Source organism: Protomyctophum parallelum, assembly GCF_964188405.1.
Source record: "Protomyctophum parallelum genome assembly, chromosome: 12".
NCBI lineage: Eukaryota > Metazoa > Chordata > Actinopteri > Myctophiformes > Myctophidae > Protomyctophum > Protomyctophum parallelum.
In genome coordinates, this window is record NC_139712.1 from 40,610,861 (window position 1) to 40,631,929 (window position 21,069).

The 21,069-nt window shown below is 41.7% G+C and overlaps 3 protein-coding genes across 4 annotated transcripts in view; 1 reads left to right on the top strand and 2 right to left on the bottom strand.

Annotated features, from left to right (window-relative positions):
- dok6 (docking protein 6) overlaps window positions 1-2,458 on the top strand; it is an 89,537-nt gene extending 87,079 nt beyond the window's left edge. For both annotated transcript variants that reach the window (XM_083777978.1, XM_083777979.1), the window contains exon 8: window positions 1,762-2,458. In XM_083777978.1, the coding sequence (XP_083634104.1) occupies window positions 1,762-1,916 (155 nt within the window). In that variant the 3' untranslated portion in view covers window positions 1,917-2,458. The remainder of the gene's footprint in view (window positions 1-1,761) is intronic.
- Window positions 2,459-6,321: 3,863 nt separating this feature from the next.
- cd226 (CD226 molecule) lies at window positions 6,322-17,272 on the bottom strand. Its single transcript, XM_083778111.1, has 8 exons — window positions 17,191-17,272; window positions 16,106-16,435; window positions 15,836-16,015; window positions 15,465-15,707; window positions 14,351-14,453; window positions 11,599-11,653; window positions 9,792-9,937; window positions 6,322-6,708 (listed from the first exon to the last, which is right to left on the bottom strand). The coding sequence occupies exons 1-7, from the start codon at window positions 17,255-17,257 to the stop codon at window positions 9,803-9,805; spliced, it is 1,113 nt and encodes a 370-aa protein (XP_083634237.1). The 5' UTR covers window positions 17,258-17,272; the 3' UTR covers window positions 6,322-6,708; window positions 9,792-9,802.
- A 2,693-nt stretch (window positions 17,273-19,965) lies between these two features.
- The window catches only part of rttn (rotatin), a 64,952-nt gene continuing 63,848 nt past the window's right edge, over window positions 19,966-21,069 (bottom strand). The window contains exons 48-49 of the mRNA XM_083778506.1: window positions 20,361-20,430; window positions 19,966-20,203 (exon numbers count right to left, since the gene is read on the bottom strand). Coding sequence (XP_083634632.1) covers window positions 20,124-20,203; window positions 20,361-20,430 — 150 coding nt within the window. The 3' untranslated portion in view covers window positions 19,966-20,123. The remainder of the gene's footprint in view (window positions 20,204-20,360; window positions 20,431-21,069) is intronic.

Genomic DNA, 21,069 nt, shown 5'->3' on the forward strand with positions numbered 1-21,069 from the left:
CCATTCATTTTACCCATAGTGAGATTTACAGAAATATTTATATCAATTATTTTAAGCCTAGAATCAGCCATCCAGGATCCTGGTGATTCATGACCATAAAGCCTTTGATTCTGTGAAAAAACTATTATTGAATATTTAATTATATACTATAATAAATACCCTTTGTTTAGCTGTTTCTATTTTTGATTCACCAGGATCCTGCATGGCTTGATTCTAATATCTTTGTAAATCTCTACGGGTAAAATGGCCGATTTTATAGTGGAACCAGAAAACCATGTCCACTGCTATGACCTATAGCCATTACTGTTCCATGTGTTCAACACTGATAATGAAAATATGTTTTATTATTATTTTAATATGCTTTTTATTTTTGTTATTTATAGACAGTTAGCCGGTCTTTATTCTTTTTGCCACCCACCCTTTCTTAAATTACACTTCTGGATTCAATCAAGGCAAGGTTGTTTTGTGTCACTACAGCACAGACATGCAGCAGCTTACTGTCACCTGTCCAACATCAGAGTACTGTCTTTATTGACTATCTGTCACATGGTTTACCAATAACATCCATTTAAAAAAAAGAAGTAAGGAACTAAAGCATGCACTGTTTAAAGGAGAATTCCATGCTAGAAGGCTTTCTTACCTTTATTTGTAGTTGTTACATCCCCACCAGGTGTTATTTTGTGCAAAAGCGCATTATTGGCTATTTCCCCTACCATAAGTCCTCAATGAATTGAATTGCATTGAATTGGGCGTTGGGCTGTTGTGCTAATTCGCTTATTTTCCATCGCTCAAAAATCTATATAAATAATTGAGCAAATTAGCACAAAAACGCAAATAGACAATAATGCACTTTTTCACAAAATAACACCTGGACCTCTTTGGTGGGGACGTAACGACTACAAATAAAGGTAAGAAAGCCTTCTAGCATGGAATTCTCCTTTAAGCAATAGTTAAATTACAGTCATAGGCTGAGGTAAAAATAACACTTGGATTATTGTTTTTGTGTCATTTAAACAAATCTTAAGTAAAAAGTTGTACTTTTTATATATATAAAAAAAGAACATTAGGAACATCATGCATGTTGTTTTGTCCGTAAATTAATGCTCTACTTCACCTAGCCTTAGAATGACATTACATACATTTGTATGTATTCCAAATACACAGCCATATATCGCTCCTACTGCCAGTCTGGGTAGCAGCCTGATCTTTGCGGCGTAAAACGATTCAGCACTGCGGTGCTTGGAGTCAAATATTGTTCTCTAATTTTCATATTAATTGAATAAGTTCTGGCAGATAATGTTTAGTAAAATATCTCTAGTACATATTTCTAATTGGATGAGTATGCACGCATGATGAGTACGCAGTACACACGCATCACTGAATCGTTTTATGCAGTGAATATCAGGCTTCTGCCCAGGCGGGTATAGGAGCGATCTATGGCTGTGTATTTGGAATACATGAAATGTATGCAATGTCACAGCCATTATATAAAAATAAATGTTTTGCAATGCAAGCTCTCTGTAAGGTTAGTTAACTAGTAAGTAAAGTTTTTAAATAAATGTACTACTGGAGTAAAAAGTGAAATGTCGTGGAGTAGAAGTATAATCTAAAGTATTGAAAAGGTACCTCTAAATTGTTCTAAAATGGGGACAGTACTTGAGCAAATATACTTAGTTACTTTCCACCACTGACAGAAAAAAAAACCCACCTTCATCTTTAACATTAAATTGATCCTTTGAATTCCTGGCTTGTCTCTTCCAGGAAGCAGCCTTACAATGACCCTCATCCCACGAGCACAGACCTTCTCCAGCTTCCTGTCAGATGAGAGAGGTGAAGAGCAGTCCCAGCACCAGGAAGAAGCGCTATCCCCCTCTAGTGGCTATGAATCCAGTTGCAGCCCAGGACCTCACCAATGACAATACCCCCCCCCTCCCAACCAAAACAAAACACTTGGACACTTAACTCCATCACTTTAGAGAGAACATAGAAAAGATGTATAGTGACATGTGTAATATACCATTTTATGTCAGTACTTAGCGGTAGTGTAAAACTGTAGGGCGAGTGGTACATGTAAAACTCCTGAAAGGATATTACTTTTTATTTTATTTTGTATCTGTTGTCAGACAACAGCAGTAGCCTAAATATAATTGCACCAAAAATCCTTCTCTTATAGCTTTTCCTTTCAAAAGAACATTTTATGTGGTTATCATGCTGTCAACATCAACATAGCCGTTTAAATCACTGCACCATCCGAAAGGTTAAACGTAGGAAGATACGAAACAAAACATATTTAGAGTCTTACGTTGCGAAGGTTGATGCTATCACCCTGAACTCACTCCTAATGTGAAGTCACGTTTAACCATTTTAACCCTCTATACTTAGCAAAACGGACCTGAGTTAACTTGCAACTCTTTATTCCCCCGCTCTCCACCAAATCTCTTCACCATGAAATCTGGCTACTAGAAATCTAGATCTGATCTTTTTGGCTAATGTTCCCCTCTAAAGTATGGATGCTGGGGGGGGGGGGGGGGGGTAATACATTTAAGAGATAAACAATAGTGTTGCTGTCAGGCAGAAACCTTGTATCTCCTTATGTTATCTTTTTCGTAAATCAATGCCGTATTTCATCACAAGAGTGTTGCACAACTGCAGTGAAAATAGACGATCTAGATCTGATATTTTCACAATTTTGTTTTTAAAATACATAAAATGATGGTTTTGAATGATGGTTTCCACCAACGACGATAGCCCTATTTGATCCCTTTTGAGTGCAGCAGGAAAAAAACGAAATGTCATTCAGATTAACTCCAAGGTTACAGGCAGGATCCAAGCTTCACCGCCTCTACTTCCAACCTGTCACCGACCTAACGTTACATTAGCAAAGCAATTGAATGGCCGCCTTGCTCTTTCTTAGCCATCCCAGCCTCACACATATCTGAAGGAGAGAGAGGTGAGCTGTCTGTTTTGTAGAGACCTGATGTTCTCTACAGCAGCGATTCTCAAACTGTGGGGCCCCCAGGGGGCCTTGAGGGCCTTCTAGGGGTTACCCAGCTAAATCATGTAATATAGCATAACCACTTTAACTATGTTATATACATTGGCTATTTGAAAATAGCCCATCTAACAAGCTCACAACACATCACAATGTGACGTGTAGATGTTTTTTGAAACAATTTGACAACACAATTTATATTGGGGGTCCCTGGCACAAAAATATTTTCACATGGGTCCGCTGCCAAAATCATTTGCGGGTCCTTGACATGAGAAAGAGTTTGAGAACCACTGCTCTACAGAGTAGGAGGAGACTGTGCCAGGATAAAACAACAAAATTGCCTTGAAATTTTATTTCAAGCTTGTTGGTGGTTTTTCATAAAGTTTTCATCAGTAGCCTATCGTCGGGCAGAAACGTATCTCCATTTTGATTTGATTTTGGTAAATTAATGCGCTACTTTGTCATACGATAGTGTCACAATGCAACAGCCTGTAGATATAGTAGCTAGTTTGAAAGAAATACACAAAAGTGAAGTCTGGGTTTTATACATTTTGAATCAATGAAAAGTATTAACAAGAGCTTGTTAATGTCCAAGGTTTTGGACATACAAGGTTTCAACCCACCAGTGACCTTATACAGTAATACCATGGGGGAAAATAGCATGGACATGCATTCTGTATAATAGGGGGGAATTAAGCCAACAAGACATAATTCCACTGAGCAAGAGAGCATCACTGCACCTGGGTTTATGAGTTCTGTGGCATCAATGACATACCCTTCTTGTGTCCTCGTTGAAAACCCCGATACCTGAAGTGACCTCATTTCCTCCTCCTGAGTATAAACTAGAAGGTAAACGCTTTGAGGGTTCCTTATGCCCACAATAAACAGAACAATAATGGTGGAAAACACTGAAATGTTTCTCTTCACGTGAAACGTGCCACTGCAGTGCACACATGACGTGGCCCCCATGCTGTGAGATAATGGTCCCTCTCTCACGTTTTCCTCCTACAGTATGAAGTGCCTTCCGACACTGACTGCAGAGTGTAATAAACCCAAATTTATACTTTGTTGTACAACCGCACCGCTCGCTGAAAATAACTTGAAAATCTCCCCCCCCCCCCCCACCCCTCTTCCTCCAAGCGAAGGTGGTCGTACGACGAGTATAATTTAAGCTTAAACCCTCAAGTCCATCATTGTGAAATGGAATAGACTTACGTCTACCTTCAAAATGTTTTCAGTTTTTCTAATAGACCCGCCGACACAACGCCACACCACACCTGGGGCATTTGCCAATGCTGACCAGACATCCTGAAACAAGAGAGGATGAGTTGTGTAACTTGTAGGCACTCGCTCAGTCAATGTAACATAATCAGATACTCTGTAGAAGTCTGTGTCTTTTCAGATAAGGTAAAGGTGGACTTTCCCTTTGACAGTTTCTGTTGTGCCATAACACCTGCCCCACAATGTGGTTCAAAGGAATTTGTGATGCTTACAAAGACAGAAATCACTGAAAAATCCAGTTTCAATCAACCTATCTTCATGTAATTTGACCTTACCGATGCTCATCTTAACATGGTACCATTTTTGTCTATTCAGTCTGTGTCTCAGAGGAGGGCTGTGGACAGTTCAGAAACCCGCCTACTAGTTACATCATCAATGGGGAATCAAAGCTAATAGAAACGGCATGCTTTCTCCTGAAATAAAAAAAGAAAATATCAATATCGGTTGAAATGACAAAACCCTAAACCTGGCTACCGATGTCACAGGCAGGCGGGGTTCTGAACTGAACACTGGCTTGCTCTGAGACAAGAGTAGACAAAAATGGTAACATTATGAGCATTAGTGAGGACAAATGATATGACGATAGGTTGAACATGGATGATGTAGTCCTTTAAGTTAAACAGGACTTTAAAAAGACAATCAGCTGGAAGTAGCAAATGAGTCTAATTAACCCTGGACCTCAACCCCTCACTTTGTTGTGTTGATGTGTTTCTATGTTGTTGTCGTTGCTGTTGTCATAATTAATGTTTTGTTAAAACGTTTGGAAATAGATTGTTTCTAGTAGAACTAGAGATGATGACCATGCAGCCACTACTGTTTTATGTTCAAGTTGTGCACAACTACTAGTCAAGTTTATTTAATCCATTGCATGTGAAATAACTGAACCATAATATTGATTTGATTAACAAAGAAAAGTGCCCTTCTGTGACAGGATAGCAAGATCTGTTAAGTATCTAACTATTGCAGAAAGAAAAAAAATCTTGTCTCAAGTCTTAACACATACTATCTGATGTGTTGTTTATAAATGTTGAATAGTTGCAGTAGCCTACAGTACTTCTGAGATGTTAGTACCGCACGACAGAGAGGACTACACAATGTTCTCAACCTGTGGCCCGGGGCCCACTGGCGGGCCACGAGGATACTGCAAGTGGGCCCTCAAATGAACGGCAAAAACTACGATTTTAATAAGGTTGTCGGGCAGAAACCTCTTATCTCCATATTTTTACGATTCACGTTTCTCGTAAATGAATGCCCTACTTTGCCATAGTACAGTGTCTCACAAAAGAAGCACAAATAGACGATCTACAAGCTCAAAACACTTTGCATTGTGATGTGTTTTGAGCTTGTAGATATGCTATTTTTGAATTTTAATCCTGAAAAGTAACAGTTTTGGACGTGAAGTTTCCACCCGACAACGACGTTTACATAAAGAAAGTGTATTATTATGATATATTATTTCCATCAATCCAGCCCCTACAATCGATTGATTGACCATTAAAATAAACATGCCCTGAAATTGCACGTGGCTCGTGGTGGGACCCGATCAGAAAAACTAAACGTTGAGAACCACTTTTATAGTCACAACAATGTTTAATAAGTTGCCAGTTCCTTCCTTCACTTTGTGTTAAACTTTATGCTAGCCATATACAGTAAACATTGTTTGAATCTAACGTAGGTATGCAATTCTGATCATTTTATGATTTCTATCTTTTTAGCCTACTATACGATTGTGTTTTTGTGTCGACAAATGTAAAATGGTCAGTCATTTGTTTTGTGTTCTGTTAAAAGTCGTACTCTATGTTAATGGCACTTTCAACACAAGGAGTGTAGGATTACAGTTTCCACTCACTAAATGTACATATGTAATGTTTTTGATGAGAGAATAAATTGAATGTTCTATCAGCGGGGCATCCACAGTTTCCTCACATCACAGACCAGTTATATGGGTCGGTCGCCAGACTTGTGACCCAGTCATGTAGCCGTAAATATCCCCTTTTTAAAACATTTCAAAAGTAAAAAATATTCCATAAATCTCACAAGGTCACAATGCGTCACATGGGCTATTTTCACTACTTTTGAAATAATGAAATGCATTTGTAAAGTTTGGCTCCCAGGGAGACACCAAATGTATATTTTGGGTCTTACAAGCTGAAAGGTTTGGGAACCTCCCGCTAGTCAAAGTTCATTAAGAAATGAGGTAGTGTCTATAACACTTTTATATTCACAGAATTTCACACCACATGAGGTCACACACGGAATCACAACCAAATCATGGGGTTTCAACTTATACTGTATTGTAGTCAAAACTACTACTTACAAAAAAACAAAGAAAAAAAACCTACTAAATTGTCCATCACCACTTTGTCCACATTTGTGTCGTTGTCTTGCAGAGTAGACCTGCACATCCATTATTCCCTGTGCCACTGCCACCATTTCTACAGAGAGAGATGAATTAGTTTACACTTTTTCCACACAGTGGAGAATAGCACATGCAAAATACTAAAATGTTTTATCTTATATATAATATTTTTGTGAAGCAAAACATATTAAAAGCATCAAGATTTGTACAGAAAACACAAAACATTATAATGAGATATAATTAAGTCATTATGTTGGCTTTGTCTTTTTTCACAGAACTAAACAAAGCCAGCATAATGGTGCCCCCGTGTGGCCTTTTACATACTGTGTAGCATGTATTCCAGAGTCAGAGGTGTGACCTGAGTGGCTAACAGTGTAAGGCCCTCATTTATCAATCGAGTGTAAAATCTGCCACAGATTCGAGTGCAGGTTTCGTAGTACACCCACGTCGCCACGGCATTTATAAAGTGATCGCAAACAGCTGATCCTTCCTTAATTTCGTTCTCACGTTAATAAATGTCACGGCTGAATTTGATTTGACACGCCCTAAGAAATCAAGCCTCGCCCTCGTTTTTGCGACCTGAACCACTGCTATACGATCTGGAAACCATGGTTACCGTGCCTTTCTGCCCGCCTCACCCCCCTCTCTCTCACACACACACACACACACACGCGCACACGCTGCACGCACACGCAACTTGCAAGCCCAACTAACTGGTGTGTTGTTAAATAAATAAACAACGAACACCTGCATGAATTAAATAAAGTTGTAGCCTGTAGGCCTACCCTGTCTGTTTCCCTCTCACCTCGCTTGCCTTGCTGTCATGTCCACGCACGCACGCACCTACATGACACATCGACATTGCATCGCCATGAATGGAATACGTTTGGGCTGGCCTATATTAATTTTACCCATTCGTGCGCAGTGCACGGCGAAGGCGTGAGACTGCGCACTGCTGTGATATTAAAGTCCTGTGGGTGAGTGTCAGTGATGCCTGCATGAGAGATAGGCTATCATGTCGTCAAGGCAGTCATAATCAACGTTTATGTAGTGATTTGATCATTGATGAACGAATCATAAACATATGGATGAAGGCTTGCTTGCATGTGTGCTGGTATGTGTTGGCGACGCACGCCGTGGTCCCGTCCTCCCCCGACCCCCGAAAATGATCTGCTTTTATCTGAACTGTCAAAACCTGTCTAAGCACTTATTTAAATGGTGAATGATTAAGCCCCTTACGCCTATAGCCTGCTAGTACTTACTACAAATAGGCAAGCTGTATGCTTGTCATTGTCACTTGGAAATAAAGGCGTGCAGTCCATTTATGGCTTTTTTAAAATAATATCATAATCACATATGCCGCATCACTGCATGCGCTCCAAAATCATCTCACAAGTGCGCTCGCATTACAAGGCCAGTAAAGCACTGTTTGATTAAGCACAAACTAATACATTGTAAACATGTTATATTGTTTTTAATTGCGTGATTTTAATTACTTGTAAAGTTGGAAATCTCTCTTTTGTTTTTTACATACACATACCGTTTTATATTAACATTTTAGGGGTGAAAACATATGTTTAAATGCCTGTGACAGCCTCTCAGCTGGTCAAACAATGCTGCTCCGCTGTTCTAAGACAGAAAAACAGACGAGGACAAAGCGTACGCCAGCTGCCGAGCAGACGTGGGTTTTGAACGTTGTCACGTTCAATTTCAAGCTTTGCCGGAAATGTTAAATGCTGAAAATGTTGGTAATTTCGGCGCGCGCCCATATTTTGGCGTACACACGGTTGATAAATGAGGGCCAAAGTGTCTAGTGTTACGCTATGCTGTTTAAAATAATAGCTGTTGTTGATAGATTTACAGCTTAGGCCTATGCATTTATTTCACACAAAAAAAAGAATGGACTGATGACACAGTAGACTGCAGTCTTTCCTTCACAGGACGACATAATAAACAGACCGTTTTCCAAATAAGAAGAGCGTGCTCAAGTTATATAGCCCACCCAGTTGTTGTCAAAGTCTAAAGGCTTCATATTGTATTCTTTTTGGTTGTCTGTCCATCTTCTTTAAAGACTGCAGGTCAGGTCGGGTTGTGGAAATCAATGTACTTAAGCGGGTCGGATGGTTGCGGTAGAAATCTTACGGGCCGGGGCAGCGCCCCTGAGCAGGGAGTATTTGGCGGGAGGAGTGGGACAAAGGCATCCTCCCATGGGGGCTCCTCACTGGCAGGTGAGTCAGTAGGATACAACACAACAGTAGTGATAACACAGAGAAATGTGTGTGGTGAGTAATGAATTGGCATAATAACTAAATTGGGTTTCATATTAAAGCCAGGGGGGGGCACCTTTCTCGCTAAAGTGTAAATTAGCTTCCAGTTTGTAACGACAATACGAGCTATCCTGGAGCAGATAAAACCATGGGGGAATGCAACCGTCTCAAGTGAAGGTGCAATGGGGAGTGATTGCTTTGTTCTTTGTCAAAAGGATTAGGCGGCATTGTCAACCTTTGAATGGAAACCAAACATAGGAGATGTGAAAATGGAAAAGAATGATTATAACAAGGATGTTGTCTTGCATTTCTGAATGAGGGTTATTGGGAAGATAATTTAGCGTTGCATTGTTTTAGCCAAACAAGGATTACTCAATTTTACAGTAATCATGCAGTACATGTTACATTAGTCGGAACATGGCTTGAGCCAAACAAAACCCTCCCGCCATGTTTCTAAGAACTAGCCCAGTGGTTCTCGGGCTCTGAGGATATTGCAAGTGGGCCCCAAATTAATTGGCAATACACTAACATCTTATTGATAATATAACATTAATTATAATTATAAATTAATTTATTATAAATTATAAATAGCTAATAGACTAGTAAAATGTTAAGAAGATAAGAAATTGTCCGAATATATTAACTCATTACATACCTGGAGGACAGTCTGTAGCTCTTGCCATTGTTTTTGAGCTTTTTTACTAATCTTTCAAGACCCACAGAATATTTTGTTCTATGCCTACATGTATGTAAACACCAAATATCTGCAAAAGAAGTCTCTAAAGAAGAGTTCCGTCCTTTAGTTATTGGCAGTTGAATATAACTTTTCAACAACAATGCAGTCTGGGAACAGAAAGCAGAGAAAGATAGTTTAAAGCTGTTGCAGCCCTACTTAGCTCAGTGCTATCTGTAGGACTTTGGCTGGTGCTGGGAGGAGGTGTGCATGTTGGTATAAAGGGGACAGTTCCTCAGCTCAGTCAGCTGCTTCTTGGGTCTGGTTCCCATCCTGTACCCAGGTATGTTCTCATAGTCGTTAGGCTGTGCACAACAGTTAGCATAAGGCATGGTATTAGTCAGGTACAGCAAGTCATGACAAATGACAATTAAATGTATCGTTGGTGTCGGGAAGAAACCTTGTATGTATGTGAAGAAACCTTGTATGTATGTGAAGCGGTGTCTTCAATCCGAAGGTTCCCGCTTTGATCTCCGACTCCTCCTGGCGTCGAAGTGCTGCTGAGTAAGACACTTTGTTGCCTTTACATGGTTTCCTCCGCTATCGGTGTGTGTATGGTGTGTGAAGGGTTGAAAGTTAAGTACATTGTAAAGCGCTTAAAGTAAGCCATATGGAAGGATCCTATCTCCTGTTTCTGTAGCGTGAGTGAGGCAGCTTGATGTACAAGTAGTAAGTACACCCCCTGGACATGACACTAGTACTGTATGTCGCAGGGACTTACCCCAATCAAACCCTTGATGCTGAGTGCCAAGCAGGGAGGCACTGGGTCCCATTTTTCAGAGTCTTGACTTGACCCGGCCGGCCTCCCAGTCTCAGGGCGGACACTCTAACCACAACACTAGTGAGCTGGTAAAACTCTTTGCAGGCACACAAAGACTAGAAAGGTGCTATATAAATGCAGTCCATTCGCCATTTAACATCTTCACGTTTCATATAATATAAATTCATGCTCTACTTTGTTGTAAAGATTGTCACGTTAAAGTAACGGAAATAGCAGATCTACATGCTCACAATTATTAACAAACTTACTTACTTATGCCTATCGCTCCTTTTCATGGAGCATAGGCCGTTGACTACAGTTCGCCAGAGTCCTCTATCCTGGGCCTTCTTTTCCAGATGTTTCCATGTCAGTCCACACTGCTTGATGGCAGTCTCAAGGTCCCTGCGCCAGGTGTTCTTCGGCCTCCCTCTCTATCTTGTGCCTTGCGGGTTCCATCTAAGGGCTTGTCTTGTGATGCTGGTATTGAGCTTCCGGAGTGTGTGGACTATCCATCCCCACCTTCTTCTCTTAATCTCCTCTTCCACTGGTGGTAGACTCGCTCTTTGCCAGAGGTCATTATTGTTGATGGTGTCTGGCCAGCGGATGCTCAGAATTCTCCTCAGGCAGCTGTTGATGAAAGTTTGCACCTTCATTGTTGTTGCCTTTGTTGTCCTCCACGTACATCCTCTGATCCGTACAATAGTACTGGCTTGACATTTGAGCTGAAGAGTCTGAGCTTTGTCCGCTGGCTGATTTGTTTCGAGCTCCAAATGGTCTTGAGTTGGATGAATGCGGCTCTTGCCTTGCCGATTCTGTCTCTGACGTCTGCATCCGTGTCGCCCTGACTGTCTATGACTAAGTATGTGAAGGCTTTTACTTCCTCAAGTGCTGTTCCCTCTAGTGTCACTGGATCTCTGTGTGTTGTGTTGACCTCGAGGTTAATTATTAACAAAGCTTGTGAATAAATATGAACTTAATTGGATCCATTGGAACACAGGTTCCTTTTAGTAAATTAACTTTAAGGGTTTTGGACATTCAAGGTTTCCACCCGACAGCGACAACATATGGATGATATTGTGTACATGAAGATATTAATATAAGATATATTGACAATAGTGAAATGCTGCATATTAATTGCATTCAAACAGATACCGTGGAATAGACAGACTAGATCACAGTAACATACTAGAACACATTAACATTTACCGGTCTCTGAGATGGATGTAGTTTCAGTCTGTACTCCTCTCTCCTATTCCTCTTCCTGAAACACACGTATGTACGGTATGTGTGGATTACACTATACTTGAGGGCCACATACTGTAGCAACACCCCCCACCCCCCCCCACCCCCAGCACTGCCAGTCTGTCTGTACCAATGAAAAGTTCAAAGCCATCAAGGGGCAATTTAGAAAGAGCAAATATAAAAAGGGGACATTAATAAACACCTCTGTCTCTGGTTTTCATGATTAGTTTGAACTTTTAAAGGGGCACTTTAGAAAAATTAAATATGGTAGAAAGATGACAAAAAGTACAGAGATGGACCACACACACACACACACACACACACGCATGTGTGTGTGTGTGTGTGTGTGTGTGTGTGTTAGACTGCGCAACAGTGACACTTGGTTGTGAAAACCAACCAAACGCTATTTTCGTGCTTGGACGGACCCAGCCAGCCAGTGAGGGACACACATAGCTCCGTATAGTGGAGTGGTTGCACCACTCAAAAAAGGACGGGCCAAATAAATAATATATAATTCTGCACACACCAGAACAATGCTTTTACTTACATCAGTGGTTCTTGTACCTCATAATTTCAACTAAGGACCCCCTTTAACTCCGAGAGTGTGCCCCTCATGCTGTGTTTTAAAAGAGGGAGATTGGTCAGTCCTTGTTCCTTTGTAGTTTATTTGCTTTTATCGAGATGAAAGCTGAGAGGGAAGGCATAATAAGAGGAGAGCTTTGTAACCCTCTTTTGAAAAATTATTTAAAAAGCCATCAGGACAACCAGAGACGGACAGATGCTGTTAAAACATTTCCATACCAAACACACCTGTATAGTTTGGTCTCCTTTCTTCCTAACATTTCCTCTTCTTTCTAAACTACTCCCGGTGGCTTTGAACTTGTCATTGGTACAGACAGTCACACACACACACAACGTCCACATGTGTGACCTGCCTGCCAGAGGTCCCTCCGCTTGTAGATCTGCTGTTTGGAAAATAACACCACCCTTTGGAACTCTCTCCTGACACCTGAGACTTGCCATGCCCCAAGGCTGGACTCATTTAATGTCTGCCCTGAAAAGGCCTCTGACTGCTAGTGTTGTTTTGTTTTCTTTGTTGTTTCTTCTTAGTTTTTTTATTTTAACACGCCCTTGGGTTTCATAAAAGATTCCATATAAATTGAACTTATTTCAAATAATGATGTGTATGAGCAGAGCACCGTGTTGTGAGCCTGTAAGTCTGCTATTTTCAGCATAATGTAAGCATTAGAACGTTGTGGACAAAAGTCACAGCAGTCTGGGGCACGGTGGCACAGTTGTGGGCTCTGAGTTGCGAGGACTTGAGTCTTGAATCCGGCACCTGTCATGTCTCTTCCCATCTCTCTATCTGCCACGCTCCTGTCTCACCACGCACAGGGGTGAAATCAGCTCTCAACAGCTTCTGACATACATACAGTAGGGGTTGGCCCGTGCATCCAGCAAGCGCAACCTTGCTGGACTCCATCGCCTCAGCCTTAACCGGCCATGGTCTAAAACTTTACATTATCTGCAAACAAAAGGGAATTGCGGTTGACACAAAAATAGTGGCGTAAGTAGGATTTGAATTTTCGAACCCGGGAGGTACGGTTTGATGGTCTATTGACTAATGACTCCGGAGCCATGCTACAAGCTGGCTGCCAGAATGTGTTTCCAGGCTCTAGTAGAGGGGCGAGGCTTCCCCTCCCCATTGAGAGCTCATTTCACCCTTCTGCTCTCAGCACTGTCCCGTCTAATAAAAATTAAAAAAATAAACCGGGGTTTGGACAGCTACTGTAAAAGTAACTACTAGAATTCACTTGGATTTCTCTCCCACAGGTAAGTATGACTGGTAAATATAAAGGGAGATGGGTTTGGCACCTATAGGCATTTTCGCAACAATATAGCAGTTATAGTAGGTTCAGCGTATAGGGATTATGCTTGGGTGTTACAGGCTTTTCAAAACTTTTCTTCTGCAGAAGAATCCGACTAATTCTGTATGCTCAAAACTTCAAGATGGAGTGCAATGGCTTTTTGGGCATTTTATCTTGAAGTTTCAGTCTGAAACGGAAGGCTGTGTGTTCCTGAACCAATCAGAGCGTAGCGGAGTCAACGGAGTAGATCTATAATCGAAATCAGCTGTGTTTGGAGGAACGCGCAGCAATGGGAATCAAAACACATTTTTTATAATGCATCACGTTTTCGTTCCAAGGGAGTAATTCAAATTAGATTTATGGACTTTTGATATAGAAATACACAAAAAATAAATTTTCCCATTGCTTTGGCATCTATTGTTGGGTATGCCCATATGACTAAGGATATGCTCTAAAAGTGTGAATATTTTTTCATTTCACTACGTCTTTAAGTAAAGTAATAATGACTTTTAAGGCCAAACGTTTAAGTAAAGACACACTGTTGACACCCAGATCTAAGGATTGAAACACAGAGAGAGTTGGGGCTCTATTATCGCCAGTCCAGAATCCCTAAACTTCTTTACCTTTTTTACTATTTTGAAAAACGTTTTTTTTTTTTTTTTTTTTTAATGATTCAACTAGTCAATCTACATCGACATGTTGTGAGCTTGTAGATTGGTTATTTGAACTATTCAAATATGTCATGGAACCTGTCACAACTCAAGGTGGTACAGTGCGGGTATATAATTTAGTTGCAACCTTTAGTTGAGTTGGCTGAAGTGGTGTGGGGATGCACGTTGTGATCATACCTGAGCCTCATCGCCAGCAAGGAGAAGACGGAGAGCAGAAGTATAGCAGCTACACCGACCCCGGTGTAAATGTACATCATGTATCCAGACAGGCTGAAGAAACCTGGAGAGGAACACAGAGAGTACAAATGTACACTATTGTATGCAGACAGTGTGAAATCACGTGAACACACAGAACAGAATCGGCATCAAGTAAGTCAGTGGTCTCTATTCAAAGTAAAGTACAAACAATAACAGTGGGTTGAACTGTATAGTTCTACAGTGGCTGTAGTATGTGTTTCACATCCGCATCATCATCACTCACTGGAACGACAAAGATATGCCACTGAATAAATGTGTTCAGTCTGTGACGTTAGTCGACTCATAGAAGACGTACGATGTACGACTAGAAGGTTTCAGCCCTATCGGACTACCATCAACATAAAGGATATAAAACATTATGAAGTCAAGTTACTTCATTCAGTGTCCCAGTGGCAGCATGCACAAGATACTGTACAGTATATGATGTCCAGCGGTTTGTAAGATTAAGGAAGCCAAACTAAAATATGATTTACTCTTATGTACCTGTGCACAAGATGTAACAACCTTGAGCTTAGCCAAGAACACAGACAGACGGATCAATCTTGCCTATTACAGAGCCATATTGCAGAAATTAGTCATAATGACTAAGATCACTAATACAATTAGCATCTGATCAGTATTCACGTGTGCAGTATGTGTGCACACATATACGCTCACAGACAGAAACTAGATTCATAAAACCACAATATGCCAATATGACACACATGACCAAAATGCCACAAGATAAGACAAATACATCTTCCAAATATGGCCATTGAGAGTGAGAGGGGCTACTTTGACATCCCTGTCAGGTTTCATGTCCTCTCTCTCCCCCTTCATTGCAGAGGGATTTACCATAGGGCTCAGAGCAATACAAATAAATGTTTTTTGATTAAAAACAAGTGCATCACCGAAATTGTATACCGATACAATAATCAGGCCTTATTAGGCCAGTGCTTTTACTGTAAGTTTCAGGGGCAGTGTGTGTGTATGTGAGTGTGTGTGTGTGTGTGTGTGTGTGTGTGTGTGTGTGCGCGTGCGTGAGACATCATACCTGGGGTAGATAGAGTGAGGAGCACAGTGGTCGTCTGCGAGCCGGTGTCTGTGATGAAGTGACATCGGTAGAAGCCTCCATCCTCCTCCACCACCTCCGTCAGCTGGAGGCTGATGTCCAGGCTGTCGGTGCAGTTCACCCTGCCCCTCTGGGTGTAGTCCTCACCCACCAGGCCCCCGTCCACCACCCGGCACAACCCTAAGATGCCAACCTGCTGGCTGCTGTCACCTCCTTCTCCTCTGCCTAGTGTCGATTTTGACAGCAAATTTTGATTTAGTTTTAGTCAGTCTTTATTTAACACAATTTAATTTAGTTTTTGTCATATGTTTTATAGTGTTAGTCTAGTTTTAGTGTATGAAATCAACACATACCTCCGCCCCAGGGCAGGCCGAGGTCTATCTTCTCCATGGTGACCTGGTAGACGGTCCCGTTGTGCTCGTGGTTACAGCTGATGGTCAGGTTGTCGCTCCGCCGGGCCACCAGCTCCACGTCGGCCTCCACCACCTCCGGCGCCCGAGTTTCTATGATGTCATCCGCTGGTAGCGCCTCATCTGTACACGGTTAAGGTAAAAAAAACCTAAAAAAACATGACAATACCTCCTCTATTTAACAACATGAGCGGCAGCAACATGCTTTAGTACCTGGATCGTCCACCTGTATGTTCCTGGTCCAGGAGCCCTGGGGGAAGGTCTGGATGGAACAGTGGTACAGGCCGGTGTCCTGGTGCGTGATGTTCTTCATGGTGATGCTAGCGTCCATGGGCGTGGTCCGGAGGAACTCGATCCTCTCGCGGTAGTGATGGGAGAAGGCCACGCCGTACTCCGGGTGGAACACCGCTATCGGAGCCTTCTCCGGGTGCTTGGTCCAGGACACCATGCTGAGGTTACCGTCCCAGGGGCACATGCACTCCAGAACCATCCCTTCCTCCAGAGCCACGGTGACGGTGGCGTCCTCTCTCTGCTGGCTAGCAACTGGAAAGGCAGTATATTCATCACCCGTTCATTTAACATGCCAATTGTGGATGATCCTATTAATCTAGAAAGAACCAGCAAATACAAAATAATGTGTGCAGTGGGCAACTCTGAAACAACAAATACCATTGTCTGAGCGGTCTAGAATCCAGAGTGCAATTTTCTGATTTGATAGATCATTAGATAAAGTCATGATAGATGAAGTCATGATAGATGAAGCATGATTGAAATGTTTATCTTAAGTAGCGGGGAAAGAAAATTATTTTTTTCCAAGTCTGTTTGAAATGTTTATCTGGAGTAAAAAAAAGGGCATTCACTTTTTCAAACATCGGTTTGAAGATTATCTGTCTTTCACTACTTTGAGTCCATCCCCTGGCCAATGTTAATGAAGTGTATTTGAGCCATGCCAACTAAGTTGACAATAGCCCTCGATTAAGCAATGGCATCCAAGTGTTCTGAGCTGAATGAGAACACTGAAAAAAATAAAATAATAATGGCACATTCTCAATATTATTATATATTATATTGTACTAACTACTGCCTCATGAATAAATACAATATGGAGGCACTTACGCTGTCAACAGTGAGTGGCATTTTCAAGGCACAGTCTATGTAAAATCTGACAAACAAATGAACCCCTATCTGTCCTGTTCCCTCAGCGGTATACAGTAGGAACCTTTGACACGATTCATTAATTGACTGTTGTATGCCTGGACAAGTGTAAAACACAATTAAAGAATGATCAATCCTGTTACCTTTCAGAAAGGAGAGAACGATGAGGAGTACCATGAAGTACCAGTGGTTCTTTTGTACAGCTTCCATGTTTCCCCACTGAAGGCAGAATGAAAGCTGCATTGATGTGATGAGTGGAGAGGCACACAGGCTGCACTTCCTGCTAGTGCTCACTCAGGCTACAGAGAGTCAGTTGAGCTACTGGGGGGATGGATGTGGGTGGGTGGGGACACTTCATGCTAACTCACTGTTAGCTCATTCCACAACAGAGGGCCATTTTATCAATGGGGCGGGTATGATGAGTTGTATATTGGAAGTTCTTACTAGGGTCCCAAATCACGTACACAACTCTAAAAAAAAGTGCCTTGTTGTGACAATTTGTTGCGCTTTAAAAGGTTTTCACGCTTGAAAGATCAGAATCATCAGTCATCAGTTTATAGATCCTTTTTTTCTCTCCCCCTCTCCACGCAGTGTTGGAAGGGTTTTCCCCGAGTGTTTGGGAGAAGGCGTGCGAGTGCCAGTGAATGTTTGTGTGAAGGCTCTTGAAGTATATTTTCTAACAACTTAAGAGAGAAGACTGACGACGGACAGGCCAATGAAAGTTTCCAAGTCCACTTTATTATCAGAGTGTACCTCTCGGCTCCTGAAGACTAACACACCACATAGACAATTCAGTAGGCTCTTATACAAATCAGGACAAAGACATCAAAATGGAAAAGGTGGTCTCAGGTTCCCCACCCCCCTGAAGTCTAAAGTGGTCCACACAAATAAGGTATGGTCACCAGGGAGCACAGTAGGTGTAGCTGCTTGCTATCAGCAGCTGTTATCAGCAGGCCAGATCCACTTAGCATACAGGGACCCCTGTTGCTGTCCATGCATCCTGTCCAGACATGCCTGTCTCTCATTTGTTGAGAGACAACTTAGAACAGTTATTTAAGCTATATTATTTTGAATTGTGATTTCCATATACATCACTCTGCTGGTTAGCAACTAGCCCAGGCTGCAGAGTCGCGGACACATTTTTAGGGGTTGCGAGTAATTTAATTTAGTAAATAAGTAATCTTCGTACCTGGAAGTTACGCAGGAATGCGTACCGAGTGGGAAAAAACTACTTTCTGGCCTTGACAGCCCATACATCCAAACAGAACAAAGTCCTATCTGATTGAAATTACGTTTTACTCACCAACATTGCAGCTGTACGGAAAGCTTGGATTATCCTCTTTCTATCTGCAAAGTTTTTGTTTCATAAAAATCCACCAGAGATGTTACAAACTACTTTCTGTCAATTAATTCCGTGCAGTTGATTATTGTTTTTAAGTGTCAGAGTTTGGATGCGCTAGTTTTCAATAGCTCAAAGTCATGCTACCTCCTGCATTATGTGCAATTTTAGAAACAGGTGGTATGCAGGATCGTTGAGCGATTTCCAACGAGTGCTTCCAAACTCCAATGCTGCTCAATGTTTTGCCACCCAGTCTAGATGAGGGGGCGTGTCCCAGTGGAAAAGTGATGCATGTCAAACAAGGTGTTACGGAGAACTGTATGTTCGGTTAGGGGTGGCAGCCGAGTCGAGAAAAAGAACCGGGATAATCCTTAGTGACATCGATACAAGAGCGATAGTAGCTGATCCGAGCTTTACTCTGAATACTGGTTTAGATATCCGACTAAAGTTAAACGGCCTGAGCACTACAAGTACAACTATACCTATAAAAATATATATCAAATTCGGTGATGAACCGAATGGAAAATTATTGGCAGAAACCAAGCCGACGTGTCTTGAGGCTGTCAGTGTGGTGTGTTCTCCCCCTCACAGACACACCACCCGGGAGGTTATTTAGAAAGGAACAGCAGCTTGAAGGTAGACATAGGCTAACAATTAGATGTAGCGGCCATCTTGAAATAGCACCGTCATATTGGATTCTTGGATGGCTCGGTTAAAAAAGTTAAAGAGTTGACCCAAAGGAAGGTTCATGACAAATGTCACGCTTGTATCACCAAGCGAACAACCGTTCCAATGATCTGCTATATTGCACGAATTTTGTGTGCGTGTGTACATCTGTAATCCACGTAACTCGAGAACCGTTCGCCCCACCGACTTCAAATTCGACACACACGTTCCACACACCCACAGGGAGTGCCCGGTCTCGAGTCGGCCGCACCCATGGTTGTCCAGAACCGCCACAAAAGGCCTTTTTTATTTGGCGGCCATATTGGATTTTTCGTTGGCTCGGTTAAAAAAGTTAAAGAGGTGACCCAGAGGCATGTTCATGCCAAATTTCACGCTTGTATCACCAAGTGAAAGATCGTTCCTATTATCTGCTGTACTAGCTGGGCTCAACGTGAGAGAGAAGCAGCTGATGTGTACTTCTTCATACAGCTGTGAATTACAGAGAGAAGCAGTTGATTTGTATACGTCTCCATACAACACAGTGTATTTCAGAGAGAGACGCAGTTGATTTATACTTATTCTTTCGGCGTCTAAACCCTTTCGGACGAAAACCAAAGTATTGTCGGTGGCCAAATGTTCTGTGCACCCTGTTCACACCACAACTATTAAAAAAATACAATATAGTTCTAGTGTTCAGTGTGAACAGGCTTTTAAGGCAGTTATCCTATTTTAGTTTAAATCTTATTGAATGCTGAGGCATATATTCTTCTGCTATCTGCCTTTGATTATGCTTTAAATAGTGCCTGGTACAATCCTCGGGGACTAAGTGTACCCCACCAATGATGTCATTCATATACTCCTTCCCGTTTGAAGGAGTATATGAATTATCTACAGCACAAGGCAAGAGCTAGAATTATCCATATGGCACATTCTTTAATGATCCTATTAAATAACATTTGATAGGTACAAACTGTACACAAAGCAAAACATAAATACATTATTAGCAGTAGTAATTAGAAAATATCTAAGCAATGACAGAACTTATTCAAAACATATAAATATGTGCAGGTGTCAATTATTCAGCAACTGGGAAATGTTTTCAAGGCAGTTCAGCAGATAAGCATTCATGGGGTCGTGCCTGGTCTCTGCCTCTGGAGTCGACGGACCCACAGGAAGAGGAAGACAGACAGAGAAAAGAAGAAAGGGCATGTCAATATACCAGTATATATATTTTTAAAACATGTAAACAATGGGATGTGTTGGAGCCAGGCCAGACGTGCCCCGTCATCAAAGTGAATGAATGAATACCTCTCTTGGTGAGTACGTGTGCCTCCTCCAGCCTCGATCGAACAGATGGACTCTTCAAAGTCGTCTTGGCCTTTGAGGAGGAATTACAAAAGACAGATCAGGAGCAGTTGCGTCGATGAGGCTGGGTCCAGGGGACCCAACGTTTTCTGGAGGGAGGAACATAAGATGTGAGTCTCAGGTGCATGAGAGAGGGTAGATTCTCATCCAGGCTGTCTTGCAGAAACCTCGCATCTCCATATTTTAACTCTGTAATTTTTTGTAAGGGACCAAGCAGTCCCTATTGTCTGTTTTTTTTGTCTTCTCCTTCTTCCGCCAAAAATAGCAGTTCTGGCTGAACCATACAGTCGGTTTTCGTGAAACTCAGCAACATGGTAGAGGGCCATGCCAAACGGTGACGATGCGAAGCCCATGACCTGGGTGGCGCTACAGCACTCAATTGAAAATGCAAACTTTGACCACGCATAGCTCATGAACCGTAAACCGTCGACAATGAAACTTCGATACACATATCGATGTGTCTCATGCCGAACAACTTTCGTCCTCTTGCTTTTAACCTCTGACCTTTAGATCACCCACCATTTTGAATTATATGAAAAACTGTTCAAATCTATCTTCTCCCAGGATCTTTGATGCACGAAAACGTCTACACGTGATCTTTGGACCTATATGGACAACAAATCGGAAGTAAATTGTTTTAAAGTTAAAAAAA

What these genes read in the sequence shown, in the direction of transcription:
- cd226 (XM_083778111.1), bottom strand. Translation starts at nt 17,257, where the DNA reads ATGGAAGCTGTACAAAAGAACCACTGGTACTTCATGGTACTCCTCATC. An exon ending in CGTTCTCTCCTTTCTGAAAG is followed by an intron (nt 16,436 to 17,190) that starts GTAACAGGATTG and finishes CTGCCTTTCCAG; the next exon opens with TTGCTAGCCAGCAGAGAGAG. An exon ending in CATACAGGTGGACGATCCAG is followed by an intron (nt 16,016 to 16,105) that starts GTACTAAAGCAT and finishes AACCGTGTACAG; the next exon opens with ATGAGGCGCTACCAGCGGAT.